The sequence below is a fragment of the Myxine glutinosa genome, chromosome 7, assembly GCF_964187855.1.
Source record: "Myxine glutinosa chromosome 7, kmMyxGlut1.1, whole genome shotgun sequence".
Classification (NCBI taxonomy): domain Eukaryota; kingdom Metazoa; phylum Chordata; class Myxini; order Myxiniformes; family Myxinidae; genus Myxine; species Myxine glutinosa.
In genome coordinates this window covers 93,145,973-93,162,500 of record NC_136267.1, presented here as the reverse complement: position 1 = coordinate 93,162,500, position 16,528 = coordinate 93,145,973, and the positions used below count along the sequence as shown (strand labels likewise).

At 42.0% G+C, this 16,528-nt stretch overlaps 1 protein-coding gene across 2 annotated transcripts in view; it reads right to left on the bottom strand.

The window, feature by feature from the left end:
• LOC137431417 (neuropilin-1) overlaps positions 1-16,528 on the bottom strand; it is an 83,108-nt gene that overhangs the window by 17,992 nt on the left and 48,588 nt on the right. For both annotated transcript variants that reach the window (XM_068122713.2, XM_068122714.2), the window contains exons 7-8: positions 5,830-5,985; positions 3,210-3,354 (exon numbers count right to left, since the gene is read on the bottom strand). In XM_068122713.2, coding sequence (XP_067978814.1) covers positions 3,210-3,354; positions 5,830-5,985 — 301 coding nt within the window. The remainder of the gene's footprint in view (positions 1-3,209; positions 3,355-5,829; positions 5,986-16,528) is intronic.

Genomic DNA, 16,528 nt, shown 5'->3' with positions numbered 1-16,528 from the left:
CCAGATGCAGGGCGGTGGAGTGAATGTCATCGAATCTGAAGAAAAGCTGAGCGCTTTCCGAAAGAAGTTACCGTTGTGGAGGCGGCAAACAGAGAACGACAACTTCGCGAACTTTTCGCTACTGGTCGGGTGCGTGAGCGGGATCGAAGATGAGTCTGAAGTTGGAGGCACTGCTGTACCGGGGGAGCTGAAGCAAGCGATTGCCACGCACTTGATGAGCTGGGAAAGTCATTCGACGGCTACTTCCCCGACCAAGAGCAATACCCAGCATGGGTGCGGCAGCCATTTACTTTCGACGTTGCAACGGCAGATGTCAACGACCAATACCTCGACGACCTCATCGAACTTCAGCAGAGCCAGACTCAACAACAACTCTTCGGCACAACAACGCTCTTGACGTTTTGGTGCTGCCAAATGGAAGGGTATCCTCATATCGCTAAAATTGCCCTTGAGATCCTCACGCAGTTCGTTACACGTATCTCTGCGAGCATGCGTTTTCGAAACTGGTGGACATTAAAACAAAGAAAAGGAGCAGGCTTGCATGCGAAAATGATTTGAGGGTGGCCCTTGCCAAAACAAAACCACGCATTTCCCAGATCGCCTCCCGAAAAGAAGAACAGAAAACGCATTAAGATGCAATTCTTCTTAATTTTTTGGTCAAATTTGAGGGGTTCTGCGAGTGTTCGGTGGGTTTCGTTTGGTTTCGGCACCTTTTAAGAGGTTAAGAACCACTGATTTCGTGTTATAAAGAGCATTGGCGACTGTTTAAAACGCTAAGCATACGTGTTTGTGGTGTATAATATTTTTACTTCCTGTAGAAGCCGTTGCTCCCACAGAAACGCCATTATAACTATAACTATAAACTATTTATACACGTTATCATGGCAGGAAAAACGCCTTGGGGAAGTGGGACATTATTAGTATTCTATATAATAATAGAGTAAGGACTCGACTTTGTTATCCCTTTTACGCCGCACCCAGTGACCCGATGCCCACAGCACTAATGGATTTATGATCTAAGAACCGCGCTCTTTGTTTATCACGTACAGCCATACTCGAAAAATCTGAATTAGCCCACGTTGGGGCCCAAAAGCATCCGATTAACTGCCGATACGACGCCATCTTACGACGCCATCGTATTGGCGTCTGCTGGGTGAAGGCGAAGCAAGCCGCCCGCTGATTGGACTGTCGAAGGCGACAGCAAGCCGTCCACTGAGTGGACAATCCTGAGCATGCATTTGTGCCGGTGTCAGCGATCGTTGTTCATATACGCACTCTTCATTCTCATCTTTCTTCCTAACTCTTACTCGGACAAGCAAATCCCCTATGCCATCCATAATGGTACACTCTATCCATACACCACATCCTCCCTTCCGTGGATGTTCCACGGGTTTCGGCTAGTTAATATTGTTTTGTAATAACATGAATAATATGTGATTATCATTAATTTTGTTATTAAAAGCGTCTATGGAAAAACGCTACGATAAATCTTTTTTGGAAATATGCCACGATAAAGCTAATTTAACATTTATATACACCTCAACGTGCAACCCCATTGACGGCAATGGTGGGCAAACTCGCTTGGGGGGGGGGGGGGAGGGGGAGGGGGGAGAAAACCCCCTTGGGGAGGGGGGCAAATGAATGCGCTACAACCTTCATTGTGTAACCGTCAGTTATCCTGTCAAGTTTGGTTGAGATTGGATAAGTAACGACAGAATGTATTGGCGTCAAAAATTCATCAGACAGACAGACAGAAATGGCGTATTTTAGTATGATTGTCAGGCCATATGGTTGGCAGGATAGTCTAGACTCTAGAGATATGCATTCTTGCCACTGAGCTGTCTAGCTTGGGTTTGAATCCCACCACAGCTATAAACTGTCATTCTGGTGTTCGTAAGCAGGGCTAGGCATCAATGTGCGTCTCATTATTCAGAAGGATGTTAAACTATGCGTCTGCTAATATTAGTTGGTGGACGTTAAATATCCCACAGTGTCCTTCCTGAAGAGTAGGCGAGATATATCTGGCACCATGGACAAATTACAAATTCCTGCTCTAATCTACTTCGTTGAATGTCAGATTGGGCCAGCCGGCTTATGATAGACTTGGGCCAAACTTTCCCAGGCTGTCCCCCCAAAAAGGTGGGAATAATTGCGGCCGTGAAAGAACAACAACAATAGTGAGGCTGAGCTGATATCATGTACATTTGTAAAGAATGGGGAGATTTGGATACTTAGCCAATGACAGCCTGTGATACCAGGAATTGGGTCTGAAATGAAGAAATCTGAATGAATTCTGAATGATGTCTTTTCAGACTTAATTCAGGGTCATGTGACTGCATTTTTTTGGGACTAAACTGCTGTAAATGATCATCGGAAGTCCCTTCTAACTGACCCATCAATGGTGTGATACTTGTTGCAAAATACTTTAATGGCCATCAATCCGAGGAAGCAATCATTCCATTGTCTTGTCATTCAAGATGTACCCGAGCCTGCACGCCAGGTGTCGGTGCTTTCCTTGACCCACAGCTTGCAATCCTGACCCAATGTTCTTTCATTCTGCCTCACATGTGCTATGACCTTTTGCACGTGTCCTGTCTTCCCCAGTCTGACAATCCCGCCTTGTTCGGACACGCTCACATCAAGCACATACTCTTGGTCAACAATATGAACATCTAATTACAGTGACTGACAAATTCTATCCTAAATAACAATGTTTTGTAAAGGGCATTCCTTAACTTCTGCACGCAAGTTTGCAACACATGAACACAACCTTGGTTTTCAGGTAAAATACATTCCTTAACTTCTGCACGCAAGTTTGCAACACATGCACACAACCTTGGTTTTCAGGTAAAATACATTCCTTAACTTCTGCACGCAAGTTTGCAACACATGCACACAACCTTGGTTTTCAGGTAAAATACATTCCTTAACTTCTGCACGCAAGTTTGCAACACATGCACACAACCTTAGTTTTCAGGTAAAATACATTCCTTAACTTCTGCACGCAAGTTTGCAACACATGCACACAACCTTGGTTTTCAGGTAAAATACATTCCTTAACTTTTGCACTAACTTTCATAGGTAGATATAGACTCCATTCTTCAAAATGTGGGAGCTCCACTGCAAATAAGCAACAAAAACAGAGCCCTAACTTCCTCGGGTTTCAACCTGGCTTGAGGAATGGTATTGCATGAAGAGACAGACCTTACCTGTGATATGGCAGCCGTACAACTCGAAGCGAAGCGAGATGCCATTTTCCCAGCTCTGAGGTCGTAAACGGACATATCTCGCCAGCGTGAAGTTTGGCAGCTTGTTCTGCACCACGTTCGTCTCATCCACATTTCCTACAAACACCTGCGGATGCAGTTGATGTTATTTATCATTTGTCTGCATGTGTGAACGGCTGCACTGCCAAATCCTGGATGCTAAAGTTTCCACCGGCTTCCTGGGAAATGTGTCCGCATGCATCTGTAATTCTATGGCTAAAAGTTAAGCGGCACAAGGCGACGTGGCCGCAGTAATTGCCTCCCAGAGAAGACCAAACAGTGGTCCTCTCGTTGGTAGTAAATTTGAAGGAAACTTAGGACACAGTTGGAAGCTATTTGCAGGAGAAGGCCAACGGGTTTGCAGGAGGATGTCAATCGAATCTGTGCTGTATCCACACACCCATTATTGAAATCTATTGGTTCACTTATCGACCATTCTAACACCATTCTCACCATTGCCTTAACTTGACATCCGTACCAATGTTATCACCAACTTACATGTCCTATTCAAACTTTAGGCAGGGAATTTAGCCATTTTCAGACAATGAATCAGGGATTATTGTTTATTGATGAGAGTCCTCATTTGTTCATTTCTATGCAGCACATGGCTGCTGGGCTGCATCATCGCTGGTGGCCTGCCTGTGTCACTGATGCAATGCTCCCTGTTAACTAGATGGTATTCATAGAATACTTACCCTGCGCACTGCGCAGTCAACTTGTTGCCAGCCAACTCTTCTGTTTTTGAACATTTTTTTCTTTGATCCAATATGGCTGCCAGACCACGTGAGCGATGACATCATAAATTTGTATTCTCCAATATAATTGTTGCACAGATCACGCTCAATACATTTCAAACTGATCAGACTAAGCATTGTACCTGTCGAATTATGACGTCATAATGATGGCACCAATGACGTTATCGTTAACAACGCCTATTCCCCGTATGGAGTTCTTTACAATGAGCCATGTTTAAATTTTTTCCATGCAGCGGTTTTGGAGATATAGAGGTTCAACATTTTTCGGTTTTTCCAAGATGGCGCCTGTACCACTTGACCTATGATGTCATGATTATCAATAAAATATTCTAAAGGAGGAGGCGCTCCTATGGTGAAAATTTAGTATCCATCAGACCAACAGTTGCTGAAATTTTTAAAAGAATGATCGGATGGATAAGTGTTGTATTTGTCGAATTATGACGTCATAACGAAGGCACCGATGACATCTCATAAACATATCTTATTCCCCATGGGGAGTACCTGACAATGGGCCGGCTCTCAATTTTTCCCATGGAGCGGTTTCAGAGATAAAGAGGTGCAAAGTTTTTCCAAGATGGCGCCTGTACCACGTGACCTATGACGTCATAATAATCATTAAAATATTTAAAGGGGGAGGCCCTCCTATGGTAAAATTTCGTGTCAATCGGACCAACGGTTGCCCGAGAAGATGAATTTTTAAAATGCAGACACGGCATAAGTACGGCACACGGCACACGTACGTATGTACCTGAATGCTTAACCCCGGTTTTCGCTTCGCGAGCGCAGGGTAACTAGTACAGGAATTTTGATGTTGGCCATGGTTTGCAGAGACGATGAATGACCCTGCCTGTGAAATGCCGGAATGACAGTTTATAGCTGGGTCGGGATTCAAACCCAGGATAGACAACTTAGAGACAAGTGTGCAGACCTCTAGGCCTCCCTGACAGCCTGCAAGCATGTTCATCATTCATTAGATTCAAGTCCAGGTTTAAACCTTCAACACCACAGAAACCCGCTTCATTATGAAAGGCATGCACCACCCAACCATACAGCTAATCTCCTGTAAATGTCAAGTGTTTTGACCTTTTTGTTCACAAGAAATGACATTACACAATGTTGTCGCCCAGTACATGACACAGCTTACAGCCGTCTTGGAAATACCACAAATGCTTTGCAAAGCTCTGATGTGATTACAAAACACGAGTTGCCAGATGTTGCGGCCGTCATTCCAAATTTATCTTCACTTTATTTATATATTTTTACAGTCATCTTGAATATAAAAGCCTGGTGTTGGCTTAGCGGTTAGGGTGCCGGTTTGGGATCCTATGATCCTGGGTTTGAATCCCGGTCGATCGCTGAATTACACCAGAGGGGGTTGACTCAGCCTGTCATCCTTCCGAGGTCGGCAAATTGAGTTCCAATTCACTGGTAATTCCCTGTGTGTCGCAAGAGGCGATTAACGGGGTTGGCGGCAGGAAGGGCATCCGGCCATAAAACATTGCTTCAAAAAGGGGACCATGGTGCCCGAAAAAGGTCAACCCCCGCCCTGCGGGGAAAAATGGCCTCTAAAGGTGGTTCAGTCATCTTGAATAAAATAATTGGGTTAATCTTGAACCACCCTCACATAATCCAAGGTCACAGGTCAGTACGCAGTGAGCCTCTGATCATGTTCTTGTTTCATACAACTCGAAACAAGCTTCTTGATAGTTAGCGTGGAAGTGTGAAACATCTTTCCTTCAATGATACACATACAATGACACAACTCTATCCTTGACAATTGCAACAACGCAGTTAAATCAGTCATATACCTTAGCCCTTCGTCCCTCCTTCACTGCACGCCAGTCCATTCCATTGGCGCTCACGTCCAGCTTGTACGAGGTCACGTAGTAGAAGCGCTTGCTCTCCTTAGATGTCGCTCCCTGTGTGGCTATGCCTGTCACCGCAAGGAGCTCTCCGAGGTCAACCTGTCGGAAAGGTCATTGGGGTATAAGGTGAGAGGTTTGTGGGGGCCTGTTAGCCTGCACCATGGTACTCGGAGATCAAGGGTCAAAGAATGTGCAAATGCAAAGCACATTGTGTCACCAGTGTCCTATGTTATCACGAAGCCAAGAGTTTGAATTTGAATCTCAGTAAACCATGTACTTTGGATAAATAATAAACCAAATATTTAAACGTTAATCTTTCACTTTGCTACACAGCTCTCACTTACATCATTATATATTGTTTTTAAGTGTTACGATAAAATATGTGGACCAGTGAATAGAGCAAATGAAAGATTACCAGTGGCCCCATAATGAAGGTGGTAATGATCATGTAAGATTTCTGAGAGTTTAATCGATAGATTCATTAATTCCAAACCAAAGAATAAAATTGAAAATATTGTGAAGGAAAGCAAAATGGACATTGTGGCTCCACATTTACTCATTCATATACAGTATACTGCACATCTTCAAAAATGACTTTCGAGGCTTGCGGTTCATACATACAGTACAAATAACAATTGTGTTCAAACACTATCGACAGAGGCGAGTTAGAAAAGTATACTGCATCTGCTAGAGTTGGTTTTATCAGTGTGATCGTCACATTTTATTATCTCAATTATATATACTAGCGTGACTCGGCGCGTTCCGCGCGCCTCACCACACGTCGTTTCAGAGGGTTTTTGAGGTGTTTTGGGTCTTCAGGGTGTTTTGGGTCTTCGGGTTGTTTTGGCTCTTCGGGTTGTTTTGGGTCTTCGGGTTGTTTTGGGTCTTCGGGTTGTTTTGGGTCTTCAGGGTGTTTTGGGTCTTCGGGATGTTTTGGGTCTTCGGGGTGTTTTGGGTCTTTGGGATGTTTTGGGTCTTCTGGGTGTTTTGGGTCTTTGTGGTATTTTGGGTCTTTGTGGTGTTTTGGGTCTTTGTGGTGTTTTGGGTTTCGGGGTGTTTTGGGTCTTCGGGGTGTTTTGGGTCTTCGAGGTGTTTTGGGTCTTCGGGGTGTTTTGGGTCTTCGGGGTGTTTTGGGTCTTCAATGTGTTTTGGGTCTTCGGGGTCTTTTGGGTTTTTGGGTAATCAGGGTCTTTTTGAGCCTCAGGGCCTTGAAGGGTATTTGGGGTCTTTGGGGTGTTTTGGGTCTTTGGGGTCTTTGGGATCTTCGGGGTATTTTTGGTCTTCAAGGGTCTTGGTGGTCTGAAGGGTTTTGGGGGAATTAAAGGATCGTCAAAGGTCTGAGGGGTCTCAGCAGTCTTAACGCAATTAAGAGGGTTAATTAAGAGGGTGGTAATTTTATTTGAAGAAGAAAAAGAAGCGGTTTTCGTCGCATATGAACACAACGACATAACCATATATACGTTTGCTCTATATAATAACATATATGTGTGTGTGTGTGTGTGTGTGTGTGTGTGTGTTTGTGTGTGTGTATATGTATATATATATATAGCGTCGTTACTGAGGAACAGGCTTATTTTAACTGAGGCTAATGACTGTACCTGAGTTGCTGTGTTGTCATGATTTTCACCAATCATAATACTAACAATTACTTTGCACAAATGTATTTGTTGTGTTTGTGATATTACATTTTAATAGGCAATTTAGGTTGAAGATTTAGGTTGAATATTTTTTTCAAGAAAGAACCCCTCAGCACATACCTTGGGGAGGGGTAGGTGCAGACTGGAAGTTTGGGACGATTACACCACACCACCACGTAATTCAAAACACCTCACCACCACGTAATTCAAAACACCTCACCACCAAGTAATTTAAAACACCTCACAGCCATAAAACACGTAATGAAAACACCTCACCACCACAAAATTTAAAACACCTCACCACCACGAAATTGAAAACACCTCACAGCCATAAAACACGTAATGAAAACACCTCACAGCCATAAAACACGTAATGAAAACACCTCACCACCACAAAATTAAAAACACCTCACCACCAAGTAATTTAAAACACCTCACAGCCATCAAACACGTAATAAAAACACCTCACAGCCATAAAACACGTAATAAAAACACCTCACCACCACAAAATTAAAAACACTCCACAGCCATAAAACACGTAATAAAAACACTTCACCACCACGAAAATAAAAACACCTCACAGCCATAAAACACGTAATAAAAACACCTCACCACCACGAAATTAAAAACAGCTCACAGCCATAAAACACATAATAAAAACACCTCACAGCCATAAAACACATACTAAAAACACTTCACCACCACGAAATTAAAAACACCTCACAGCCATAAAACACGTAATAAAAACACATCACCACCACGAAATTAAAAACACCTCACAGCCATAAAACACGTAATAAAAACACCTCACCACCACGAAATTAAAAACAGCTCACAGCCATAAAACACATAATAAAAACACCTCACAGCCATAAAACACATAATAAAAACACTTCACCACCACGAAATTAAAAACACCTCACAGCCATAAAACACGTAATAAAAACACATCACCACCACGAAATTAAAAACACCTCACAGCCATAAAACACGTAATAAAAACACCTCACCACCACGAAATTAAAAACAGCTCACAGCCATAAAACACATAATAAAAACACCTCACAGCCATAAAACACATAATAAAAACACCTCACCACCACGAAATTAAAAACACCTCACAGCCATAAAACACGTAATAAAAACACCTCACCACCACGAAATTAAAAACACCTCACAGCCATAAAACACATAATAAAAACACATCACCACCACGAAATTAAAAACACCTCACAGCCATAAAACACGTAATAAAAACACCTCACCACCACGAAATTAAAAACACCTCACAGCCATAAAACACGTAATAAAAACACCTCACCACCACGAAATTAAAAACAGCTCACAGCCATAAAACACATAATAAAAACACCTCACAGCCATAAAACACATAATAAAAACACCTCACCACCACAAAATTAAAAACACTCCACAGCCATAAAACACGGAATAAAAACACCTCACCACCACGAAATTAAAAACACCTCACAGCCATAAAACACGTAATAAAAACACCTCACCACCACGAAATTAAAAACAGCTCACAGCCATAAAACACATAATAAAAACACCTCACAGCCACAAAATTAAAAACACCTCACAGCCATAAAACACGCAATAAAAACACCTCACAGCCATAAAACACGCAATAAAAACACCTCACAGCCATAAAACACGTAATAAAAACACCTCACCACCACGAAATTAAAAACAGCTCACAGCCATAAAACACATAATAAAAACACCTCACCACCACGAAATTAAAAACACCTCACAGCCATAAAACACGTAATAAAAACACCTCACCACCACGAAATTAAAAACAGCTCACAGCCATAAAACACATAATAAAAACACCTCACCACCACGAAATTAAAAACACCTCACAGCCATAAAACACGGAATAAAAACACCTCACCACCACGAAATTAAAAACACCTCACAGCCATAAAACACGCAATAAAAACACCTCACAGCCATAAAACACGTAATAAAAACACCTCACCACCACAAAATTTCAAACACCTCACAACCATAAAACATGTAATAAAACACCTCACCACCACGAAATTAAAAACACCTCACAGCCATAAAACACCTAATAAAAACATGTCACAGCCATAAAACACGGAATAAAAACACCTCACCACCACGAAAATAAAAACACCTCACAGCCATAAAACACGGAATAAAAACACCTCACCACCACGAAAATAAAAACACCTCACAGCCATAAAACACGTAATAAAAACACCTCACCACCACGAAATTAAAAACAGCTCACAGCCATAAAACACATAATAAAAACACCTCACCACCACGAAAATAAAAACACCTCACAGCCATAAAACACATAATAAAAACATGTCACAGCCATAAAACACGGAATAAAAACACCTCACCACCACGAAAATAAAAACACCTCACAGCCATAAAACACGTAATAAAAACACCTCACCACCACGAAATTAAAAACAGCTCACAGCCATAAAACACATAATAAAAACACCTCACCACCACGAAAATAAAAACACCTCACAGCCATAAAACACGTAATAAAAACACCTCACCACCACGAAATTAAAAACAGCTCACAGCCATAAAACACATAATAAAAACACCTCACCACCACGAAATTAAAAACACCTCACAGCCATAAAACACGCAATAAAAACACCTCACAGCCATAAAACATGTAATAAAAACACCTCACCACCACAAAATTAAAAACACCTCACAGCCATGAAACACGTAATAAAAACACCTCACAGCCACGAAATTAAAAACACCTCACCACCTCATCATTTAAAAACACCTCACCACCACATAATTCAAAATACCTCTCCACCACGTGATTCAAAACCACCACAACGTTATTAAAAACACTTCACAACCACGGAAACAAAAGTTTGAGGGAGTCATTAAGTGACAACACAGACACTGCCCAGATGTGTAGATATATAGATAAATGACTGAACCCGAGTTGCCGTTTTGTTATGGTTTAAACCAATCATAATTCAAACAATTATTTTGCACAAATGTATTTGTAATATACGTGATATCACATTTTATAAACAATTGAAGTTGAAAACTTAGGTTGAAAAAAAACATTTTTCTCAAAAAAATTCCAAAAAAACTGACGGGAATCGGCAATGGCTACTCCCCATACCGGTATGTGCATACCAGAAGTTTGGTACGATTTCACAAAAGTTTGAGAAAGCAGTTCAGTGACAAGACAACACAACACAACACAGGACAACACAGGACAGGACAGACGCTGCACAGATATATATATATATATATATATATATATATATATATATATATATATATATATATATATATATATGTATGTATGTATATATATATATATATATATATATATATATATATATATATATATATATATATATATATATATATATATATATATATAAATATATATATATATATATATATATATATATATATATATATATATATATATATATATATATATATATATATATATATATATATATATATATATATATATATATATATATATAGTATATATACAGACTTGGCATTTAATATGGAATATTTTTTTTGTGGGGGTGAACTTACTTTTCAAGATGTCTTAGAACCAAAAGTTCATTGGAATTATGTTGAAATTATTCTACATTTTGTTAATGTGACCTTTAAAAGAAACAAAAACCACATTTGACATTTCGAAACAAATAAATTGATCCTTGAAAGTGATGTAAACTGATATCGAACTCAATTCATGGACAGTACTGTGTTAAACCCCTGTACGTTTTCCAGAAGTATCTCTTTATTTTGCACATGAGCCCAATTTTTTTTTAACAAAAACAAAAGTTAAATTACGAATGGGATTACGGACAGTAAAATTACAGTTCAGTACTTCGTGTAACCTCCATGAGCATTCAGGAGAGCACGTACATGTTGAGGCATGCTGTTCACGAGATTTGCCAAGGTTTGGACAGGAATCGCTTGCCATGCAGTGACAATAGCCTGCTGCAATTCACGCACAGAGGTCGGCTGCTGGTCCAAGTGGTCGATTTGACGCGTTAATTCTGCCCACAATAGGCTATGAGCCAAGGGGGTTGGTCGGTACCATACAGATGGAGTAAGGCTCATTGTGATTTTTAGCAAGATATATGTCCCTAGATATGAAAAAAAAGTGATAGCAGTGTATAACTCTCGGCCATCTCTGTGTTATCACCCGAAATATTATTATAGGCTATGAGCCAAGGGGGTTGGTCGGTACCATACAGATGGAGTAAGGCTCATTGTGATTTTTAGCAAGATATATGTCCCTAGATATGAAAAAAAAGTGATTGCAGTGTATAACTCTCGGCCATCTCTGTGTTATCACCCGAAATATTATTATACGCCTGCTTCGCTTCGCCAAAAAATGTGATATTTGCTAAAATTGGAATAAATATGTTTTTAAGGACCACAGAGTGCCAATAATTTGCATACTGGATGCCAACTAATATAGTAATAGAAATATAGAACATTTGTGGGGGTTATTTATCAAAATATTGATATAATGACAAAAAAATATGTTAAATTTAGTGAAAAAGTGGTCGAAATCGCTTCGAGTTCAGAATTCACATTGTACATCTTTGTCAATATTTCAAAAATGAAAACTCCCAGAGTAACATTTGACCCCTTAAAATCTTCGCAAGGAACCACTGCATTGGAATATATCATTACTTTGTAATATGGTGGTTGTTTGGGGCACATATTTTGGCAAAGTTCAAAATATGTTCAACCATACCCCCTAATTTTGATATTTTGGAACGAAACATAGCTTTTGAACATTTTAGGTTTATTCGTCTACTACTTTTGGTATCTCAGTGTAATTTTTGGTATTAGCTAGTATCCTAAAGTAGGTTTGTAACATCAGCTACATTATATTTCACAATGCATGCAAACTTGCTCCACACTCTCGGTTTATCATGATCTCTCGAACAAATACGATCTCGATCTCGATCTCGGCACTCTGTGGTCCTTAAAAACATATTTATTCCAATTTTAGCAAATATCACATTTTTTGGCGAAGCGAAGCAGGCGTATAATAATATTTCGGGTGATAACACAGAGATGGCCGAGAGTTATACACTGCTATCACTTTTTTTTCATATCTAGGGACATATATCTTGCTAAAAATCACAATGAGCCTTACTCCATCTGTATGGTACCGACCGGTCAATTTGGGGGGTCTGGCTCATAGCCTACAAGTTCTCTATCGGATTCATATCCGGGGACATGGCAGGCCACTCCATATGATCTACACCACGGTCAGCAAGAAAGTGTTGGATCATGCGAACACGATGAGGCCGTGCATTGTCATCTTGGAAGACAAAGTTTCCTTGAAAGGCTGCACGAGCAAATGGAAGCAATGTTTCTTCCAGAATGGCCCTGTACTTGAACTGGTTCATGTTTCCATTCAGAACAACCATGTCAGTTTTGCCCCCTGCATGAAAAGCAGCCCAAACGGTCACCCCACCACCTCCAGCTTGGACTCTTGGCACTATACAATCTTTGTTGTAGGCTTCATGCACTTGTCTGCGCACTCGGACGCAGCCATCTTGACGATAGACCAGAAATCTAGACTCGTCACTGAAGATCACGTGATTCCAGTGTCCTGGCTGCCATTGACGGTGCTCTCTGGCCCACTGCAATCGGCGCTGGCTGTGTTGTCTGGTCAGGCGTGGCTTTCTCAGGGGACGCCTGGCACGATAGCCTGCTTGAACCAGTCGTTGGTTGACTAGCCTTCTGGATACAGGCACATTTGTCAGTTGCTCCACTCAGCCCTTAGCCGATTAGCTGACTTGGTATGGCCATTGCGGACTAACCGGTGCAGCTGGCGATCATCCCTCATTGTGTTTCTGCGGGGACGTCCTGGCCTCGGTATTGGAGTAGGGACACCCCTCTGAGCATTTCGTTTCAGGATCTTTGACACCTGACCTTGAGTGATGCCATACTGCCGAGGAATAGCACGCTGTTTCATGCCTTAATTTCGTAAAGCCACCACTCCATGACAAACAGCATTGTCAAGTTGAAGGACCATCTCCAGAGGAAGCGGCAATAACTTTTGGAGATGTGCAGCAGTTGTTTTCCACGAATACAGAACGCAACAACCCTTGTATACCCGACTGTGAAGCCAATCATCAAATGCACCTGTCCGTACATTTTGCCACGCCACCTGTGATATAATCCTGTTGTTGACTTCTTGCTGCGACAGACAATCAGTGACATGGTTCTTTTAACAAATAAATCACCAAAGTGTAAAAGAAACTCACCAGATTGATATACTGAGTTAAGAAAGTAAACCCAAGTCAAGAAAAAAAAAATATTCCATATTAAATGCCAAGTCTGTATATGTGCCCGGTGTGTACCCCGGTTTAGAATAGGTACGCCGAATGCTGGCGTGTCGTAAGAGGCGTCTAAAAGGGTTGGCGTCAGGAAGGGCATCCGGCCATAAAAACATTGCCTCAAAAAGAGAACCATGACAATTACAACGACATATGGGCAGGGTACAACCCAAAGTACCCCGTGGGAGACCCCACTCCCTCTCGTCAAAACTGAAGGTGGGGAACCCGTTCGAAGCAAGGGTGGAAATCACTCCATTTATGACGACGAAAGGTCTGATGCCCGACGTGGAGATCGGTTTCTGAGGTTTGGGACATGGAATGTAGGGACAATGACAGGGAGCTCAGGAGAAGTGGTGGAAGTATTGGTCAGAAGCAGAGTGGACATATGTTGCGTGCAGGAGACGAGATGGAAGAGAAGTGGTGTGAGAATGGTGAAGGGTAGGCAGGGACAGAAATACAAGTTTGTGTGGCAAGGGTGCCCAGAAGGCGTGAATGGTGTTGGTGTCCTGTTTTCTGAGGAGTTTGTAGACAGTGTGGTGAGTGTGACTAGAGTGAGTGAAAGGTTGATGATGGTGAAAATGATGATTGGAAAGCTCTTGGTGAACGTCATCTCGGGATATGCTCCGCAGATTGGTCGGAGCGACGAAGAGAAGGACAAGTTCTGGTGTGCAATGGAGAAGCTGATGCAAAATGTGAAAGATGAGGAAGTTGTTGTGGTAGGAAGAGACTTAAATGGACATGTGGGAAGGAGTATGGATGGTTTTGAGGGAGTTCATGGGGGTTACGGATATGGTGTTAGAAATGGAGAAGGTGAAAGGATTTTGGAGTTTGCTGATGGAGCTGAATTGTTGATTTGTAATACTCAGTTCCAGAAAGAGGATAATAAGCTTGTTACATAAACGTCAGGTGGGTCGATGACAACCATTGACTACCTGCTCGTGCGTAGGCGAGATAGGGGGCACCTCCGGGACACAAAGGTGATCCCGTGGGAGGAGGCTGTTTCACAGCACCACTTGGTTGTCTGCGACATAAGGGTGAAAGGTGTGAGGAGAGCTCGGCGGGTGAAGTACCAACCGAGAATGAAGGTGTGGAGGTTGAAAGAGGTGACAGTGAGGGAGGCATTAAAAGAGAGGCTGAGTATGGTGGAGGATGATGTGCTTGAGCTTGAAAGTAGTTGGATGTCAATGAAAGATAGTCTGTTGGGAGCCGTTGGTGAGGTATGTGGATGGACAAAAGGACCACCGAGGCACTCAGAAACATGGTGGTGTGATGATGAAGTTGGAAAGAACATTGATGAGAAGAGGAAGAAGTTCAAGGAGTGTCAGAAGGTGAAGGGTACGGGGGCAGGAAAGGCAGAACATGAAAGTTATAAGGCAGCCAAAAAGGCTGCAAAGAAAGAGGTAGCAAAGGCGCAGGAGGCATGTCGGAAAATGTTCGGAGAACGCTTGGATTTGGAAGAGGGTCAGAGAGCGGTATTCAGGATTGCAAAGCAGATAGCGAAAGAGAGGTGTGATGTGATGGGGGTGAGTTGCTTGAAGGATGAAGTGGGACAAATCGTTGTGGATCCAGATGGAATTAAAGGAAGATGGAAGAGATATATGGAAATACTGTTGAATGCAGAGAATGAATGGGATGGCAACATAGAGAGTAACCCAGTTTTAGGACCGGCAGAGAAGATAACCGAGAAGGAAGTTGAGGAAGTGATAAAAGCAATGAAGAGTAGAAAAGCGGGAGGGCCGACGGGAGTTGTGGGAGATATGTTGCAGGCAGTGGGAAATTGGGGTGTGAAGAGAATGACAGAGATCTGCAATCTGGTGGTGAAAGAAGGCCGCATTCCAGTGGATTGGGAACTGAGTACCCTCGTCCCTCTATACAAGGGGAAAGGTGGCCCTCTGGACTGTGCCTCGTATTGAGCGATAAAGTTATTGGAGCATGGAATGAAGGCATTGGAAAGGGTGTTGGAGAGGAGGATAAGGAAGAAAGTGAAGATTGACGAAATGCAGTTTGGATTTATGCCAGGAAGAGGAACGACAGACGCGCTTTATTTTGTGAGGCAGTTGCAGGAGAAGTACATGGAGAAGAAGATGAAGTTGTTTCTTGGGTTTGTTTATCTGGAGAAAGCATTCGATAGGGTTCCACGTGAAGTAGTGACATGGGCATTGAGGAAGTTAGGAGTGGAGGAATGGTTGATCAGAGTCGTGATGGCAATTGTTACGTGCTCCTCCCCAAACCCCGGTCACGGTGTACCTCCGAGCCCCGAGATGAGTCACGGCAGAAAGATGTGTTATTCTGTATGTCAAAGATCAATGGTGAAACCACACCAATTGTTACCAACAAACAAGTGTTGTATTAAGATCACACAAGAATAACAGTACAAAAAACAATTGTAATCAATTGTACAACAAAAATATATCATTCCTATGATGGTACCATCAGTTTCGTACAATATAACTCTCTGTGTTCCAAGTGAGCGAAAAGAACATCCCCAATGTCTCTATCCCGGCTTCAAGCCAAAGTTGATCCACGCTCCAGTGATAGTCAGAATGATGTCGAATCGAGACCAGAATCCTGTTCGGTTGACAGTGACAGTCACGCTGCCAAAGATGCGTAAAGGTGCTC